Source organism: Sipha flava, unplaced genomic scaffold (assembly GCF_003268045.1).
Source record: "Sipha flava isolate LNK unplaced genomic scaffold, YSA_version1 123_pilon_pilon, whole genome shotgun sequence".
In the NCBI taxonomy this organism is placed as follows: Eukaryota; Metazoa; Arthropoda; class Insecta; order Hemiptera; family Aphididae; genus Sipha; species Sipha flava.
In genome coordinates this window covers 432,860-450,638 of record NW_020271749.1, presented here as the reverse complement: position 1 = coordinate 450,638, position 17,779 = coordinate 432,860, and the positions used below count along the sequence as shown (strand labels likewise).

At 27.8% G+C, this 17,779-nt stretch overlaps 1 protein-coding gene across 2 annotated transcripts in view; it reads left to right on the top strand.

The window, feature by feature from the left end:
• Positions 1 to 17,779, top strand: part of LOC112694089 (inactive rhomboid protein 1) — a 50,516-nt gene that overhangs the window by 23,808 nt on the left and 8,929 nt on the right. For both annotated transcript variants that reach the window (XM_025569453.1, XM_025569452.1), the window contains exons 2-4: positions 1,331 to 1,466; positions 8,448 to 9,038; positions 9,474 to 10,382. In XM_025569453.1, coding sequence (XP_025425238.1) covers positions 8,479 to 9,038; positions 9,474 to 10,382 — 1,469 coding nt within the window. In that variant the 5' untranslated portion in view covers positions 1,331 to 1,466; positions 8,448 to 8,478. The remainder of the gene's footprint in view (positions 1 to 1,330; positions 1,467 to 8,447; positions 9,039 to 9,473; positions 10,383 to 17,779) is intronic.

The window sequence follows — 17,779 nt, the reverse complement described above, 5'->3', positions numbered from 1 at the left end:
AAATTATGGATCTTGCTTCTCCAACTTGGACCAGTACATCCTCATTCGTTACTCTCTCTTTCCAGTTAATTTTTTCCATACATCTCCAGTACCACATCTCGAATGCCTCCGAATCCTAACCCATGTCTCACAACCATATAAAGCGACACTTTACACAAACATTTTTAAAAATGTCTTCTTTATTTTTCTGCTAATTTTTTTCGGAATCAAAATTCTTTTTTTCTTGATAAAAACTGTCTTCGCTTGTCCGATTCTTTGTTTAATACCCTGTGAACTTCTTCCATCCGATGTTATTAAACTTTCTAAGTATTTAAAACTAGAAACTTAGGCTATAAGTTAATTCTCTAAGTAAATATTTGTGTTAATAGTGGGTTTGATATTTGATTATAATTATTTGCATTTCTGCCAGGGCTCTAAATGAGATATAAAAGATATAATGCTCGCGGAAATGCATGCGGATGAGAACATTTGAAGGTATTGATTTACAGACAAAATCTGTAACGTTTAGTATGGGCATCAAATTTGAGATAACAACGGCGATATTACTCACATTTTTTATTTAGAGTGTTGGTGATTTTAATATACGTAATATCGGTATTAAAGTTTAACTTCGTTAGAAAGTGTATTTTTGTCAGCTTAATTATGCTTAAGGAGTATAGAGAACTGATTTGAACTTATGAATAGTTTGATTTTCGTGTCCTTTACCTTTGATGAAAGAGAAGATATAGAGATTTCTGTAGTTAGATCTGGATTATTCGTTCGGTGGCGAGGTTACCTCAAAATTGTTATTAATGGTAGCATTTTCGTTTTTATTTGAGTCAACATAATTACGTAAGTAATATGAACTACAGCCATACTATAAGTTATAAAAGTAAATTACGATTAGTTACGAGAGTAACGATCAAACTGTTGTCGAAATAAACGTGCGCATTTGACGGCAATCGAAATGAAATTGACAAAATGTTCATCATTTAAACTCGTTTTACAACACTTCTAAAATATTTTAAGTTTTAAATTAATTTTTTAATACGTATTTAAATTTTTTTTTATATTTACTATAGTTATAAATAAATTTATGTTCTTATTTGAGAATAATTTTTATTACCAATAACATTTTAATTTGTTAAAATAATTTTATTAATAACACTCAAGACCAAATTTATGATTTTGAAAAATATGTGATAATTTTTAAAACAATATGTCGAATAATTTTTATCCTAATTGCAATTATAAGTATTTTAAGTATTTTATAATTGTATTTATTATTTTAATTTTTTTAGTGCGTATATAAATATTTAAATTAGTTTTTAATTACTGTTCTATTTTTCAGGCGACTTGAACACCGAATTTAAATGTTTATTCACACGAAAAATTTAATTCGGTAGAACTGGCACTGTGTACCCAATCGCCTCCAGTGATAACATCATTTCTTTTTCACATGGAGAATATCAGCTGAAAAATACAAGGTCAGTAAAAGTTGATTTAATCTTATTATCAAAAACTATAAGAAAAAAGAATAATTTTGTTAATTATCAAATATATCTATATGTGGTATACTCGTATTTTATACAATAATGTGTACCTATTGAAATTCGTTTAGGTCATTGAAAAAAAATATTTTGAATTTATTTTTATCAATAAGAACATTATATTTTTTGGGCATATTTTCAAATTAGATCGAAGTATTCTTTTAAAACACATGATAAGACAAATTAATCTTTATGAAATATAGAAATAAAATAATTTTCAAAGCCTGAAATATGATAAATATTTGGATAAAAACGTTTTAAATTATTTGTTATACCATAATAAATTCAAAATAGTCAAACTAATTTCTTATAATTTCACACAATTAAAAATAGTTAAGATTTATAATATTTATGTTTATATAACTCAGCTGGAAATTAAAATAAATTTTATAATTTGATAATATTTTAATTAAATATTAAAAATATTTTTTTTTAAATATAAAGCTATTATAATACTAAAATTTGAAATATACTTAAATGTATTTTTGTCGTTACAAATGGCATATAACATTTACTTGGAGTATATTGTTATTTATACCGGAAACATTTATTAAGAAAATAAAATACTAAAAATTTCATTGTTTGTAGTATTATTTACCATAAATATAATCTATTTGATTTATTGTATTTAATTCAGTGACGAATCGTTATTGTTTTACGTTTAAATTATGTATTTATGAATTAATTATATACAAAATTATTTACCATGTACTTGAATATAATAGGGTTTATAATTATAATTTCACTTAATAGTATCATTATTAACCAATATCATGTGTATAATTCTAGAAGTATATAAATCTTATTTTAAGTTAATTGACTCGGTATACCTTTTCATTTAAATTTTTTGGTGAAAACACCCAATTTTAAGTTGTAACTATATAAATCCTTATTAAATCATTATAACAACAGGTATATTTTGTAATAAATTACATATTTTTTAAAGTAAGATTTGAAAATATTATAGGTTTTTTTGATGTTCTAAATAACCTATAAACAGCTATTTGTTTGTAATGAGTTGTTTAAAAAAATGCAATATATATATATGAAGTATGATTATTTATGACTTATTTATTTAAAATGGTACGATAATGGAATTTATATTAACTCAGAACGACCAGTTTAAATTAGTAAATACTCGTGGGGCACTGTTTATATACATATAATATACACTTATATTTTCTATCTTGTGAAATATACAATGTACATGTCAATTGTGTTCATATTTTAAGTATTCAATTATTTTTAAATAAAATATGTGAAAATGTACCCGCATTTCGTTCATTACCTATACTACAATAACTTATAATTTGTGGAATTTTAGAGGTAATAAAAGTAATTTTTATCTCATTTTATTATTTGACAGCTTAATTTATTAAATATGTATTTAAATTAAGCATTATTAAAATATAACATTAAAGAATTTCATGATAACATAAAAATTATTACTTGACATTTTTTTTACTAAGAGCAATTACGAGAAAAAATATTTCTTTTTTTTTTTGTATTCTGAGTTACAATAATCCTCTTAAAAATTATAAATTTAAAATACATATTTATTATTTCTGCAGAAGTTGTAATACATAATAAAAATAATATAAAGTATATTAAAAACATTTACATTTTCAATACAATTAAATATGAACTGAACTCTGGGCAATGTAGTAATATTTTCTTTTTTTCTTATGCTACAAATATAATAGTTACCAGCTATTCTTTTGTTAAAATATTAATAAAAATCATAAACACACTTGATTTTTTTCAAATATAAGGGTTAAATTAAAATTTTTTTTTAAATTGTTTATACTAAAAATAATATCCGTAATCTGAGAAACAAAATGTATCAAATCTAAATGACTTTTAATAGTTTATACTTAAAATGATCATGAAATAAATTAAATAGATTGAAAAAAATCGCTTATCGTTTTACATTTTTTGAAATACTAAATTAAATTTAGTAGATTTAGTAGAAAATAGTTTGATTTCGCTAGTGTATTTTGATTAGGTATTTTATAGGTATGTTTAAAAATAAACAGTGGATCTTTTTCTTCGTTGATAATATAGAATTTTAGTTAATATAAGAATTGTACACATAAAATAAAAATGTTTGTGTTCATTTTCTTCTATATATAGTTTTAAACCAGTAATTATTTAAATTTTATTTTTTTATTTAACTGAATAATCGTTTTACTAGGAAGGCAAAAAAAAATGTGTTTTACTGTGGTTAACACATATAATTATAATTATATATTTATTAGACAATTGATACGAATATTAGAGTAATTTATTAATTTAATTACAATTTTTTTATTCCTGTAAGTTCTTCTCCTTCCTGTTTTATGTTTCAAAAAATACCTTATCAGATAGCATAATTTGATAAAAGTTACCGAATGTTTTCGTGAACCATTATATTAATTGTAAACTGAATTTTTTACAAAATTTCATTCATTTCATTTGTTTTTGTTTTATTTAGGTTATTGTTTATAAGAACAAATATTTTAGTTATGGCATTTAAATTAAAAACTCAATTTTCACTTTATAAAAATAAATAGAAGTTATATAATAAATGATTATTCGTATAATTAATTAATAAAATAAAATATATTTACTAATATTTATAATTATATTTATAAAAATTGGACTTTTTTAATTCAGTATTATATAACCAAGCTAGTAAAATATATAAAAATAATTTAAAAAAATGTTTTTCAAGTATACACTTATACATTTTAACTTATAATTTAATTAATACTGTTTATTGTTGTCAAACATTAAAAAAAAAAAAAAACACTTGAAATAATTAACTTTAAATAAAAATGTATAAATTAAATAAAAATTAAAAACTTTATAAATTTCAAATAGTTTGAAGAATTAATATTAATTATTACGTTTTTCGAAAAAAAAAAAATGTTAACTTTACTACTAAATTAATTTTTATCTATTTATCTATTAGATCTTAATAAATATTCAATTTTCGTTCAATAATTCGTTCCTTTAGACAAAATCTACATTTATACTGTAAAAATAAATAGCATATAAATATTTATTCAAAGAAATTACCATATATATGTTACCCATCAATATTTCACATTTTATATTCTGATATTAAATTTAGAAATTAAATTAAATTCAAAATATTTATGTATACATTTTCATAATTTAATTAGATCAAACAATACTTTATATTGTTTTTAGTTATAATTTCATTTACCAAAACTACATTCGGTATTATAACATTACATCGTTTATTACTATACATGAAATTAAATTATACATATTCGTTTTAAAATAATTCAAACATATAAACACCAAATAAATTGCTGTACTTTAAACATAACAAATATTATTTATATTGGGCACTTTTCATGTTTTCCCGAATTAGTGAAATCATTAATATTATACAAAATTTACTGTACCCTCGAGCTTTAGTTCCGACATCTTGTTTTCAATATGATAATATAAATGAGAAAAATCATTATTAGTAACTATAGTTAGTTATACCCTGAAATTGGGTTGACAAATAATGTATCCAGTATGTTTATAATGGTGTTATGTGTTAATGAATATCTGGTTTAATTTTAATTAAACTATAAATGTTTCTTGTCTTTTCAATCTTGATAGGGATGTGGAATTTTAATTAGAATGCATTTTCAATTAAACATAAATTTTAACTGATATCAAGGCTCAAGAGTAGTTGAACATTAAATGTTTGCTTTGTATCTATACTGTATTTTTAAATAACATGGCTTTTGAATTATTATAAGAGTATAATGCACAGGTATGACGTAACACAGAGTTTTCCATAAAAGTATACAATTCTTACATAATTAATGCCTATGAGAATACAAAATATATAATGCCGTCCACATTCCTATAATTTATTTCCTAAGAAATTATAAAACTGTATAGTTATATATTCCTATTTAATTTGCAGTAATAATATTATCACCATTCAACCAGATTTAAATAAAATTCAATTAGTTCCTGATTTGTATGGCATTACATTTACAATAAGACAAAAATACTTATTTATACTTATAAAATAAATTGATATAAATATAAATAATATAATATACATATATATATATATATATATATATATATATATATATATTATTCTTATATTTAATTCGATATAACTATATAATGTTGATAAATAAGAAGTTAGTGCTAATCACGATCAACATTTTGATTTTCACGAATAACATTTTTATTGATTTAGGACATTTGAACGTACACAAAATAAAAATAGTATTGTATCTTTTATCGTTTGTCGCATATATTATACCATATCACAATTGATAAAACTTGTCATTTGTCTATAATATACGTTATGATGTTTTTGACACCAATGCAACTGTCAATAAATTTATAATTCCATTTTATAAGTTGATTATATTTTGCTTATTATTCCATGTAAAAAGGTGTATCAATGAATATAAAACTCTAATATCGTTTTACATAAAGTTTTCCAAAATATTTCTATTAATTTATAATTGTTTTCTTTTACTTTTGTTTGATTTACAATTAATTAATTTCATTTTTTATTATAGTTTAATTTTATTAAAATATACGATATAATACTTTATTTATGATTTTATATTTTTGACGTCAAAATATCTATATTTCTATTCGCTTTTTTTGAGAAGTTCAGAATTCACTTATTATATTACATTATGTTTTTATTGGAATTTTTATTTTTTTAAATAATTGGAATTGTGTTATGTGTAAAATAAAATAATAAAATGGCACGTAAGTTCTAAATCAATTTTCAAATTAAACAATAATACTGACATGATTATTATTGAAATATTTTTTTTATTGCTAAATCAATTTATTTTTACATATATCATGTAAACATAGTAGGTATAATATTATTTTAATTTTTAACCAGGAAATTATTTTTCTACGTTTAGATATAATATTTTATCATTACTTTTCATTACAAATTAAAAATGTTTTTGGAGTTTGATAAATAATTAAAAACTTTATAATATTTTGTTTTATAATACATTATGCTATTGGGGAAAAGTTACCAAATTATATGACGAAATGGTTGAAACCAACTAAAAGCGCTCGCCGTTTTCAGTTAAAATAGTAATATTATTATATTTTATCATTTGGTGAAATGAAAATATGATTTTTTATGGTATTTATTTTATGGCTAGAGGTATAACTATACAACCACCATTGTTTTATTTAAGAGAAGTAGGAAAAAAAATATGTTATTCAACATTCATATATTGTATATATATCAAAACTTACAAACTCCTATATTTTCTAAAAAATCTGCATTGCATTCACTACCTGGAAATGTCATTCAGCAGTGCTTCAAAAAAAAAAAAATCTTATAATCACCTAATAACTAATAACTGTATTTTATTCTCAAATAAAAATTCATATTTTAAATTAAAAACACATAGATATTTGTAAGTATCTTTATCATTGCATTTTTATAAAGATTCTTGCAAATCAGATGCAATGCAGATTTTTTAGAAAAAAAAAGAGTTTGTAAGTTTTGATTTTAATCTAGGCATTTATTTTTTTTTATATATATATATATATATATATATATAAATCCAAATCTATTTGTATATTTAAACTAAGGATCACATTTTCCAATTAAATTATAGTCGAAGTATTGAGTTAGATTATATTAAAATCAAAATTATTTTTATATAATTTCCATGAACATAATCAATTTTACTTTTCTATTACAAATGGCGAGATATTAATTTTATAATTTTATTATAATAGCTTCTTAAACATAAATATTAAATTATTTTCACTTTGTTTTTAAGGTATTAAATCCATGTTCAGAATAACATTTTATGTACCTTATCCATTTGATTTTTATTTTCATTTTAAAGGGATTATTTTAACAAACGCCCCATCAAAAAATATTTTGAATCCCATCCCGTTAATGCGTATATTTTCAGGGGCAATCAGTAATAAGAGTTGTAAAATATACACGGATTAATAGGTGAATAAATGTACAGGTATATAAGAAAGCTAAAGAAAAATTACTTGATAACAACCTCATTTATAATATATGGTCAATAGATATTTTTTCTCGTAAAGGATAAAATAAAAAATCTACCACTTATCCAGTAGTAATCTGCTCTTATTGGACAAAAAAGCAATCCAAGATTTTTCATTCACTTTTATTTATCACTGTATAAATTTTATGTGTTGTCGACATTTTTTGTGGTTTTTGTTTATACCTACATTCAGTGGCGCAACCAGATGAGGGATTTGGTGGTGGTGTTTCCCCTCCTCAAAATATGAAATTAATTATACTTTACCACGTTCTTCCCACCAAACATCTTCAAAAATTGATTTTTTTCAAACGCATAACGCCTCCCCCGAAAATAAATCCTGATTGCACCAATGCCTACAGTCAACAGATACTCACGGAAAAATTATTTTATCAAAAAAAAAAACATTACAATTATTTACGCAATTTTAAAACGGATTATTTTTTACTAAATGTTACGAAATATCATGATAGATATTATAACGTCGAATAAGTTTGACCTGCAAAGGTTTAGCGTGTAGAGTTTGAACTGAACATCCAGCAACACGCGGAAATCGATCGAACAGTAATAGCCTGAAGGGTGTATAGTAGTCACTCGACCTTATCTTCTGGGACCATGGTAGAAGCATAACGCTGTTCTATTGACTGAGTAAAACAAATATTTTAGGTCTGGAACGTTTAGGATAGTAAACATTCGATGTAACCGACGTAGTTATCCTGTCGGGAAAAACCGAATAACATTACGATTGTTATTATTAGTATTGTTTTTGTTGTAATTATCCTTATTATCATTATTATTATAATTGTTATTTTTAATATTACAATATAATCGAACGATTGCGTGTAATTACACTAATGACAAAAACAACGTTCCGTTACAGATGTCTTGACAATGATGCCAATGGCGGCAACATGAGACCCTTACCGCCGGGTCAAGATGACTACTGCAAAATCCGCAGAGAACGAAACCACCACCACCACCACCAACATCACCACCACAACGGCGGCGGTGGCGGCAATGGTGGCACACTGCGCCGGTCGTCGGCGTCTTCGGCCGCGTTGCTGGAACCGCCGTCGCCCGTCGAACGGTACCACGGCACCATCGAGGGACACTACCGCGTGCACGACCTGGCGCTGGATCGGTACGTGCCTCCGCCGTCACCCGAACGGTACTCCTCGGCCGCCGGCCGCTCGTACCACCAGCACCATCACAATCACCACCAACAGCAGCCGGACGACCGGTACTCGTCGTCGTCGTCGTCATCGTGTCACGGCTCGACCGTCGGTGGTGGTGGTGGTGGCAGTTCTGGAAGCGGCGGCGGTGGACGCAATCACTATCTGCCGGTGTCGCAGAGCACGTCTGAAAGCTTCATGTCACCGCCGTCGCCGGTGGCCGAACGGTTCGACTATGCCGCGCGTCATCACGACAGTTACGCCACCGCCGCCAAACGAAACGAATCCGTTTATTCGAGGTTAGCACGTTCACTGTTATTATTTTTAGGTCAGCCTAGGGACGTGACAGCGGTCGGTTGTTCTCGTCGGTCCGCGCCAGGTCGGGGCGAGCGACGACTAAAAAAAATAGCTAAGATTTTCCTAGACTTCTCGAACACAACGCAACTGTTAATTTTTTTATTTTCAAACACATTATTATGGATACAGGACGTTTTTGTTATTTAGTTATACGCGTAATGTTACTGGGTGTGGGTGTCACTGGTGGATTTATTAGTTTTAAAAATACCGTAAGAATTGCATTATTTCGCGATTATCTAAAAGAATAAACTGTCGCCAATCACGATCGCACATTTCATTAAAAATATGAAAACGGTGCAGGAACACGTAATCCTACGTGCAATTTGATAATGAAACCCGTGGCCCGTGTTCACACCTCGCCTTTATCATTCTTCCAGATACCATTTACCGGCGGAGAGGTTTGTGCCCGTTGTTTCTCCTGACGATGGTTACGACGGCCACTACGACCGGTGCGACGACGCGTACAGTTCCAGGAAGGAAGCGGCCGCCCTCTATTCCAGGGCTTCGGCTATCGTGGACGCAATGCCTTCCTCGGCGGCCGCACTGTCCAGGGCGTACGCGACAGCCACCATGAGACCGTCGAACCGCTGCTGTACGGGCCCGTTGTACAGCGGCGGTGACGGCAGCGGTTGCGGTTACCAGTACGGCACCGTCGGCCGATCGCGGTCGCCCAGGGACCTTTCGCCGTCCGGACTGGTCCGACAGCAAGCCGCCCACTTGTCTTCCACAGGGTCGTCCGCAAAATGTCCGCCAAACGGCAACAACAACAACAGCAGCAGCAGCACCACCACCACCACCACAACCACCACCACCATTACCACCAACAATAACAACAACAACAACATGTGTCTGCTCCAGTACGACTCGCACACGGCCAACACACTGCCCCGGTGCGGTAGCGCCAATCTCATTTGTGCCGCCCAAAGCCATTACGGCATCGGGCACGACGAACAGACTGCCACGGGTTACGGCGGCGGTGGACACGCGGCACCGCGCCGCATCTCGTCCTCGTGCATCAGGGAGAGCACGGCGTTGGTGTGCTGTTCCACGGCCGCTTTTTCCGGCCATGCCGTGTTGGCCGGAACCAAAAGTTCGTCTGCAACTACGTCAGCGATGGCGGTGGCGGCGGCGGCGGCGGCGACGACGGCGACCATATCGTCATCGACCGCGTCAGCCGCCGCTGCCGCAGCAGCCACGTCATCCACCAACGCCCATGCTTCCGGAAACGGTTATACCTCCGGCCAAAACGCACACTGTCCTCAAACTCAACCCAACAGCGCTTCTTGGTAAGTCTTCCTTTACTGAATATGAAACGTTTTCATATGCATGTCCAGCAGCGATCGATGTTTGGAAGTGAAAGTAATAATAAATTAATTTCACCACAAATTTAACGCAAAGTTACTCATATCTGAGATCGTTTTAGTAGATTATATTTGATTTTGTTGGGAGGGAAGAAATATTTCGTTTAAGAGTCTAATAATCTAAGCCATATCTAGTTTTACAAATGAAAATAATATTATACTCTTTTTATATTTATATTTTTCCAAATGGTAATCTTCAAAGAAATATTTCGTTAAAGAGTCTAACAATCTAAGCCATTTACAAATGAAAATAATATTATACTCTTTTATATTTATATTTTTCCAAATGGTAATCTTTGTACTCGAGTATTTAATCCTCAAATGGATGAAAATAGTTACCGTATGAACATGAATCTAATAAGAGTAACAGAAAAACAATCTATTAATAATAATCTATTCAGCATATGTTTAGAGAAGCGTAATTTCTCAACTTATTTAAGATTATCCTTTTCTTCGTACTTTTCTTTTAATAAAATTATAACAGTTATTAGTACTATTTATAAGTACTATTTAGTATTATTTTTCATTGTTCTATTTATAAGAAACTAACCATTCTCATAGTTTAATATCGTATAAAAAATTATGCTTATATACATAAATATGTAAAGTACTAAATTATCATGACAAAAAAAAAAATAAAAAAAAAAAGCATAATCTCAAGAGTTTTATTTTAAATTATATTAGTTAAAATGTTAAATTCATAAACTTAAAGTTATCCATTATTTTTACAATATAAATAAATAAGTTAGAAAAATACATTGAATAATACTTTATAGAAATTAAAAATAATAAAAGACATATTATTATTATGTATAGCAGTAATATACACTGTCCATATTTATATTTATATACTCTAATATAGTTTACATTACTTTTTCATTCTAATTCTGTATGTAAGTATATATCTCATAATAAACTTCAAATGTTTTGATGTTTTTCAAAACAAAATAATTAACGGCCATTACAACAAGTTTACTAGTTCTGAGACAATTTACAATTAGAGAGTCTGTATTTATTTCCAAGTATTATTTAAGTTTTGTTATTTTGGTTTACTTAAATTTTTTTAAAATATTTATCATAGTAACTATAAACATAAATTTTAAAACCTCCTAAATTCAATAAACAAATTATCATTTTGCTACCATATTATAATTTATCTTCCATATATACTTTTGTATGTCAACAAATCTAAATTGATCATAATTTATAGTTTCTACACAAATTACTAGTATTATTTTAATTAAACTTATAACACTGCAAATTGTGATACAGAAAAGAAAAAAACAATTTTTGTATTGGTATCACATTAGGTTTTTTTAATTTAATTAACTTTTTTTTACATCCAATGGAAGAACAAAAAAAATAATTGACACTTAAGTTTTCTATTCCTTTGGATATTAATGTATTTTTATAAGAAAAATTTAGTATTTTGAAATTAATTTCGGATGTTTCAATTTTTTTTCACGCTGCAATTTAATAAATTCAATTCAATTTTTCCGATTTTATTCCGAAAATTATTAATATAGCTATTAGTATGCTCTTATAAAAAACCGTAAAATTTGCCCATAAATGTATACTAAAATAATTAAATATGGGCCAACTAAATAATTTTCTCAAAGTATTTAAAGCGCATGTGCGTGCGCACTCTGTACATGATATAGTTTTTATGTAAATATTTAAAGGATGTTCGAGTAAACAACAGCTATATCACTGTAGAGAGGTCAGGCTTGTTTCGTTATTCCCATATGCATGAAAATTAAATTTACAGCCAGCTTAATGCAATACCGTTAATACTAGTTATTGCAGTGTTTGTCTAAGTGCATTTCTAAAACATGTACAGGGTATATCTGTAAGGTAGATTGTCCACATTGTCATCTCGAGAAAATTTATATTTGACCACAATGATAAAATTATCTACAGCCTGTCCGGTTTACCTGCGTTTCGACTAATTAAATTAAATTATATATATATATAATTGAACGTATACGTAAATAGTATTTGCATTATACAGTATGATTTTTTTTATGTATTACAATCATTTAACTCGTACTCATTATATTTTGTATTTTTGTGTAATTTGAAATAGATAGAAGTATAAATATTTTGTTGAATTAAATTAATACTTTATACATAAAATTGATTTTTTCCAATTTTTCTATTGTAATAATTTTTAAAATTGCACTTTGTTGAAAAGTAATTATAAATCTTAAATATTTTTACATTCTTAAGTAGAATATTATGCAGAAAATAACTAGTTTGTTTCGCCAGTTAATTTTTCGTAAATGTTTAAAAAGGTTGGGATTTAGATGATTGGATCGCGAGTTTTGCACTAATACTTTTTTTTGTTTCCTTGGAAATTAATCTGAATTTATAACTTTAAACATTAATTAAATATTTTATAATAATACAATATTATGTACTGTATATATAAATTATGAATTATGATAAAAAACAATTGTCATTAAATTTAAAATTAAATGTATTGTTACTGACATAAATATTGTGATGTAATCACTATAAATCATGTGGGAAAGTCATTTTTTACAAATATTTAAACTGATAGGGTAAATTACTACAACCAATTAAATTCACTCTGTATATATATAATACAATAGTATACATGCGAGTGAACTCAATTTTGGACATTATATAAGCGTACAGTAAATTACTGTCAGTAATGCTTTACCATCCATTGAGATTTTATACTATTTCAAAATATCGGCATGTAAATCACGTATCACATTAGTTATTATATATATTCACTACCGCACCTAAAGCAGTCGGCTTGTACGTAGATTCCGCATTTGTTCACCGCCACACTCTACGACAAAGACGTAAGTTAACGCATTCAAAGACACGTACCAATCTTGATCATTAGTTCTTTTTTTGAAAGATTCTGTTCCATTAATTATTCCATATACACATTTATAGCCAGTAATAGAAAATAAAATAAAAAATAAAAATAAATTAAATTTATCGAATAAATATTTAGTCATTATTACAAGAATTAAAAATATTGATATAACAACACATTGTATAGTATTTTTATGATTTCTATTCTTATCAGTTAAAGGGCGCTACCAAGTTTTTATTTTATATTTTACTTCGTGAGTCATGAGTAAAAATAACAATTTAAGATGTGTACCTATATACAGTACCGGAATAAAATTTAAAATTTCATGTGGCCGAGCATTTATTAATTTATTATCCAATTGAATTGCATGTTGAGTAAAACTATCCAACTCTAAAATTAATCAATTTTTTGTCAATATCTTTTTCATCATTTATACAAAATTCCATAAAATGATTATTTAATTGAATTGTTGGCATATTAAATAAAAAATTTCCATCTAAAAAAGAAAAATATTTGCAACTTCATCAATGGAGTTAAATCTTTCTTTTAAACCGTTCAAGATTCTATCACAGACGTTATTCATTTAAATTTTAAATTTATTTTCTTCGGATAATGTTGATGATTCGTCCTCCACTAATTCACTAGGAAATTTTTCTTTTTTCTAGATCGAATCGATGGGAATATCGTTTCTATTGATAACTCAAATTATTTTTGTTTTGATTCATCAATTGCTTCTTCAATACCTTCTTCCCTAAATTTCTCAATAAAATTATAAGACTTTTTGAGTGTTGAGTCGTTATATCTATTGTAATGTTATGTTTTTGTAAAATCACCCTATCAATTGCTTAATATTTTATTTCATATTGTTAACATATGTGTATAAAATTAAAATTTGTTATCCCTTTCAATAAACCATTTAATTCAACACTTGCTTCTTCATATAAATTACTGTTTTAGAGTAACTTACAAACATGAATAACTTGGGCTAATTGCAAATATAATAATTTAACAGCACGTTGCTTTGCAGACCATCTGGTCGTTCTGTAACGTTTCAATGAAAATTTAAAATGTTCTTTAAGAATATCCTATCTCTGAGTAAAACTAGAGAAAAAAATGAACAATTTTTTAACTATACCCAAGAATTTTTCTAATTCTGGTGAACATTTAACGGCATAGAAGCCTACTAAGTTTAGACTGGGCCGTACAAGGAATAAACCTAGCCAAAGAGTTTATAGAACTGATCCTAGCTTGAACATATTTCCATTTACATGTTATATGTAACATGTTATTTACTGATATTTTACTAAATCATATGTCATTCACTTCAACTGTACTTTCAAAAGGGTTAATCCCGTTTATTTTACAAATGAATAAATAAATAAATTAATTTCCCGTCCATAATACTTCCATTGTTATATGATTTACCGTGAAAATAGGATAAATCAATACTAAGATTCGACAAGCTTCTCACTATTGTTATTATTAAATATATACCTACACAAATTTAAAATTTTATCATACCCAAGACTCCTGTCGCTCCGTGCACACGTCTATAAAATGCATACAAGATTGAACATGAGTATCTACACAATAACTATTTAGTGGTATTATTGATAGAAGAATATTATGATTAAATACTTTGGTGCTATTGATTAGGTTAGACACTAGAAAGTGGTATAAGTATCATATTATAATCATGCAAAATTACAAATGTATTATATTTTTTAATAATTTAAGGAAAACTTGATTAAGTTCAAATTTTAATATTAATCATTTTAATGTGGGAAATTATCATTCAGCTGCTACACTAATGTTACTTACTATAGCATATAAAAAAAGTAAAACATAAAGCTGTCTGGTGAATTACTGGTACCGGGTGTTAGCCCTTTTTTGTACTGGAAGTATTATTTATTTAAATTTAAAAGTGATGATGAACTATCGCATTCACATAGTTCATGAGAGAAAGTCCGTGGAGTTTATAATAGTTTGAAATTTTTTTCAGTTCTTTCTATTGAAACTTTGAGCCAAATAAGGAAATTTCTTCTCTAAGATACCATCTGTATTCAATTATTGATATAAAATTGTTTTATTAAGCTAAAGTTTTATCACAAAAAAAAAAAAAAAAAAAAACAAAAAACCAAAGTGAATGAATGAGTGATATTTGAATTAAACTTATTATATACTGAATTTATATAATTTGAAAATTGTGTAAGTTTGAATTATTCTTATTTTTGTTACTCGTAATTGATGCTGTCATATACTATTGTTGTTTGTATTTTGGTTAGTTTTGTTCCTAGATAAACGCATATTCTTGTTAGATACTATTTTTCATTCGACCCAGGTTTGATATTTTCCTTTTAATAATTTTGCGATATAATCGTGAAGAATGAAATACCAACAGTTGATATCGATTAATCCGAAAAAAAACCTAAGTATCTTTAACAATATAACTCTATTTATATTATTTCTGTATAAAACTGAGAACCCTTGTTACAGCTCTGGAATATACGTTTATAATTTGCTCTACAATATTCTTTAAAATTTAAAAAACCTGCATCATAATAGGACAAGTAAAAAGTTTCAGAACCAAGTTGTAACAAGATTTTTATATAGATATAGTCCACATCAGTGGTACGCAACCTGAGGTTCACCATTAATTTACATTAATTAATTATATATTATACACTTACATAATGTTGGCAGGAAGGGGAGTAGGGTCGTCTCATCAAAATAAATTAATTTGAGGGCCGTGGATCAAAAAAGGTTGCGCACCACTGGTCTATATAGTGAATATAAAATATAAATTTTAATCTGTGGCTGGACGTTAAACGTAAATACTTGTAATGATGCTACTGTCTACCACTATGGATTTATATACGGTATAGGTTTGTGTATACTCTATGGTTATATGTACCTTTTATGGAAGTTAGTATATTCTATGGGTCTGTGTACATTATATGGAAATTTGTGCGTTCTATGTATTTTCGACTGTGCACATTACGATTCGTATGTTTATCATAATTAAAAGGAAAAATAATGGGGACAGGCCCTAGCGTAGAGAGGGAGCACCTCTCCATTGAGGATCTTATTATATACATTTTTACTGAGAATATATTCCTCATTCTACAAAAGTTAAACTGACTTGAAAATGCATTTATAGACGTGTAATTTTGTTTTAACAGTGCCAATTTTTTCGATTTGACGTACTTTTCTTTTGAATTTTTATGCCTTTTCTACCTATTGTCGATTATTGTTGTAAATGCAACCATAGATAGAATGCATTTTCACTAATTAGTCAGCTGTTCAATAACAAAAAACGTATAGTTTTTTGGCTAAAATATAGAACCTGATGAAATTTGATACATGTCAACAAAATAATTAATAACTGTTTTTTTTTCATTCGTGTTTTATCAACGAACCAAAAATACCTTAAGTCCAATTTTTTGAGGATAACAATAAGGTAAAACCTTCTTCGGACATCATGAATCATTTTGCGAAAAAAAAAATAGCGTAAAAATCGGTGCAGTAGTTTTCGAGTCCATTAATCTCACATATTAGTACCATCATTAATTTATATAATTATTATAGATTATCAACAGAATGAAAAGGTCAATATTTTTTTTAAATCATAGTCAATCGATTTAGCATCAGATATTTCTGAAGAAATAATTTTGAATTGTTCTTCTAAAATCGAAAATTCGTTTTAGATTTTGTTTAAGGGGTATTGGCCTTTTTAAGTGATATACGGCCATACGGAAGGCAGTTCTTCCCCTTCCAAGTTTACACATATGCAGCAAATATTATACAATACTTTCCAAATAGGTTGTTACATGCGCACGCACAAGTCGTCTTATTCGTGTCAAGTACTTCAATACTTCATCTATGTAATGAACACGCATAATACACTACATGACATCGCGTTATCCGCTTTCTATTGGCGCGGCAGTATTTTGTAGTGCCTCGGTGACGCATCCAAGAGCTTAGGAATGTGGGTCAACCATTCTTATTTACATCCAGTTCTTAAATATTCGATTAAAACACTATTTTAATATGTATATATATATATATATATATATCGTTTTTAAGTATAGTAATTAAATATTAAAACGATGATCTGATTATATAATATTTATATAACTATAATAAATTGTTGCTTTATTTCGTTTGTCGATAACATTTTTAACAATACCTATATTTTATATTACAGAATTGAACTTAATAAATGTTTAAGTAAAACCAAATTTATTGACTCCTTATAATTTTTTTCTAACTATTAAAATAGTTTGGTTTAACTGCAGACACAATTGTCGGAGATACAATAATTACGTACGTGTCCTATAACAGCCGTGTCTGTGTACCTACGCTCTCGCCGTAAACTTATTATCTTTTAGCTGCAATCATCCTCTACCACACCTATTTTAAGATAAATAATTAGCGTATTTTCGACCACATATATCTCTTCTTCAGA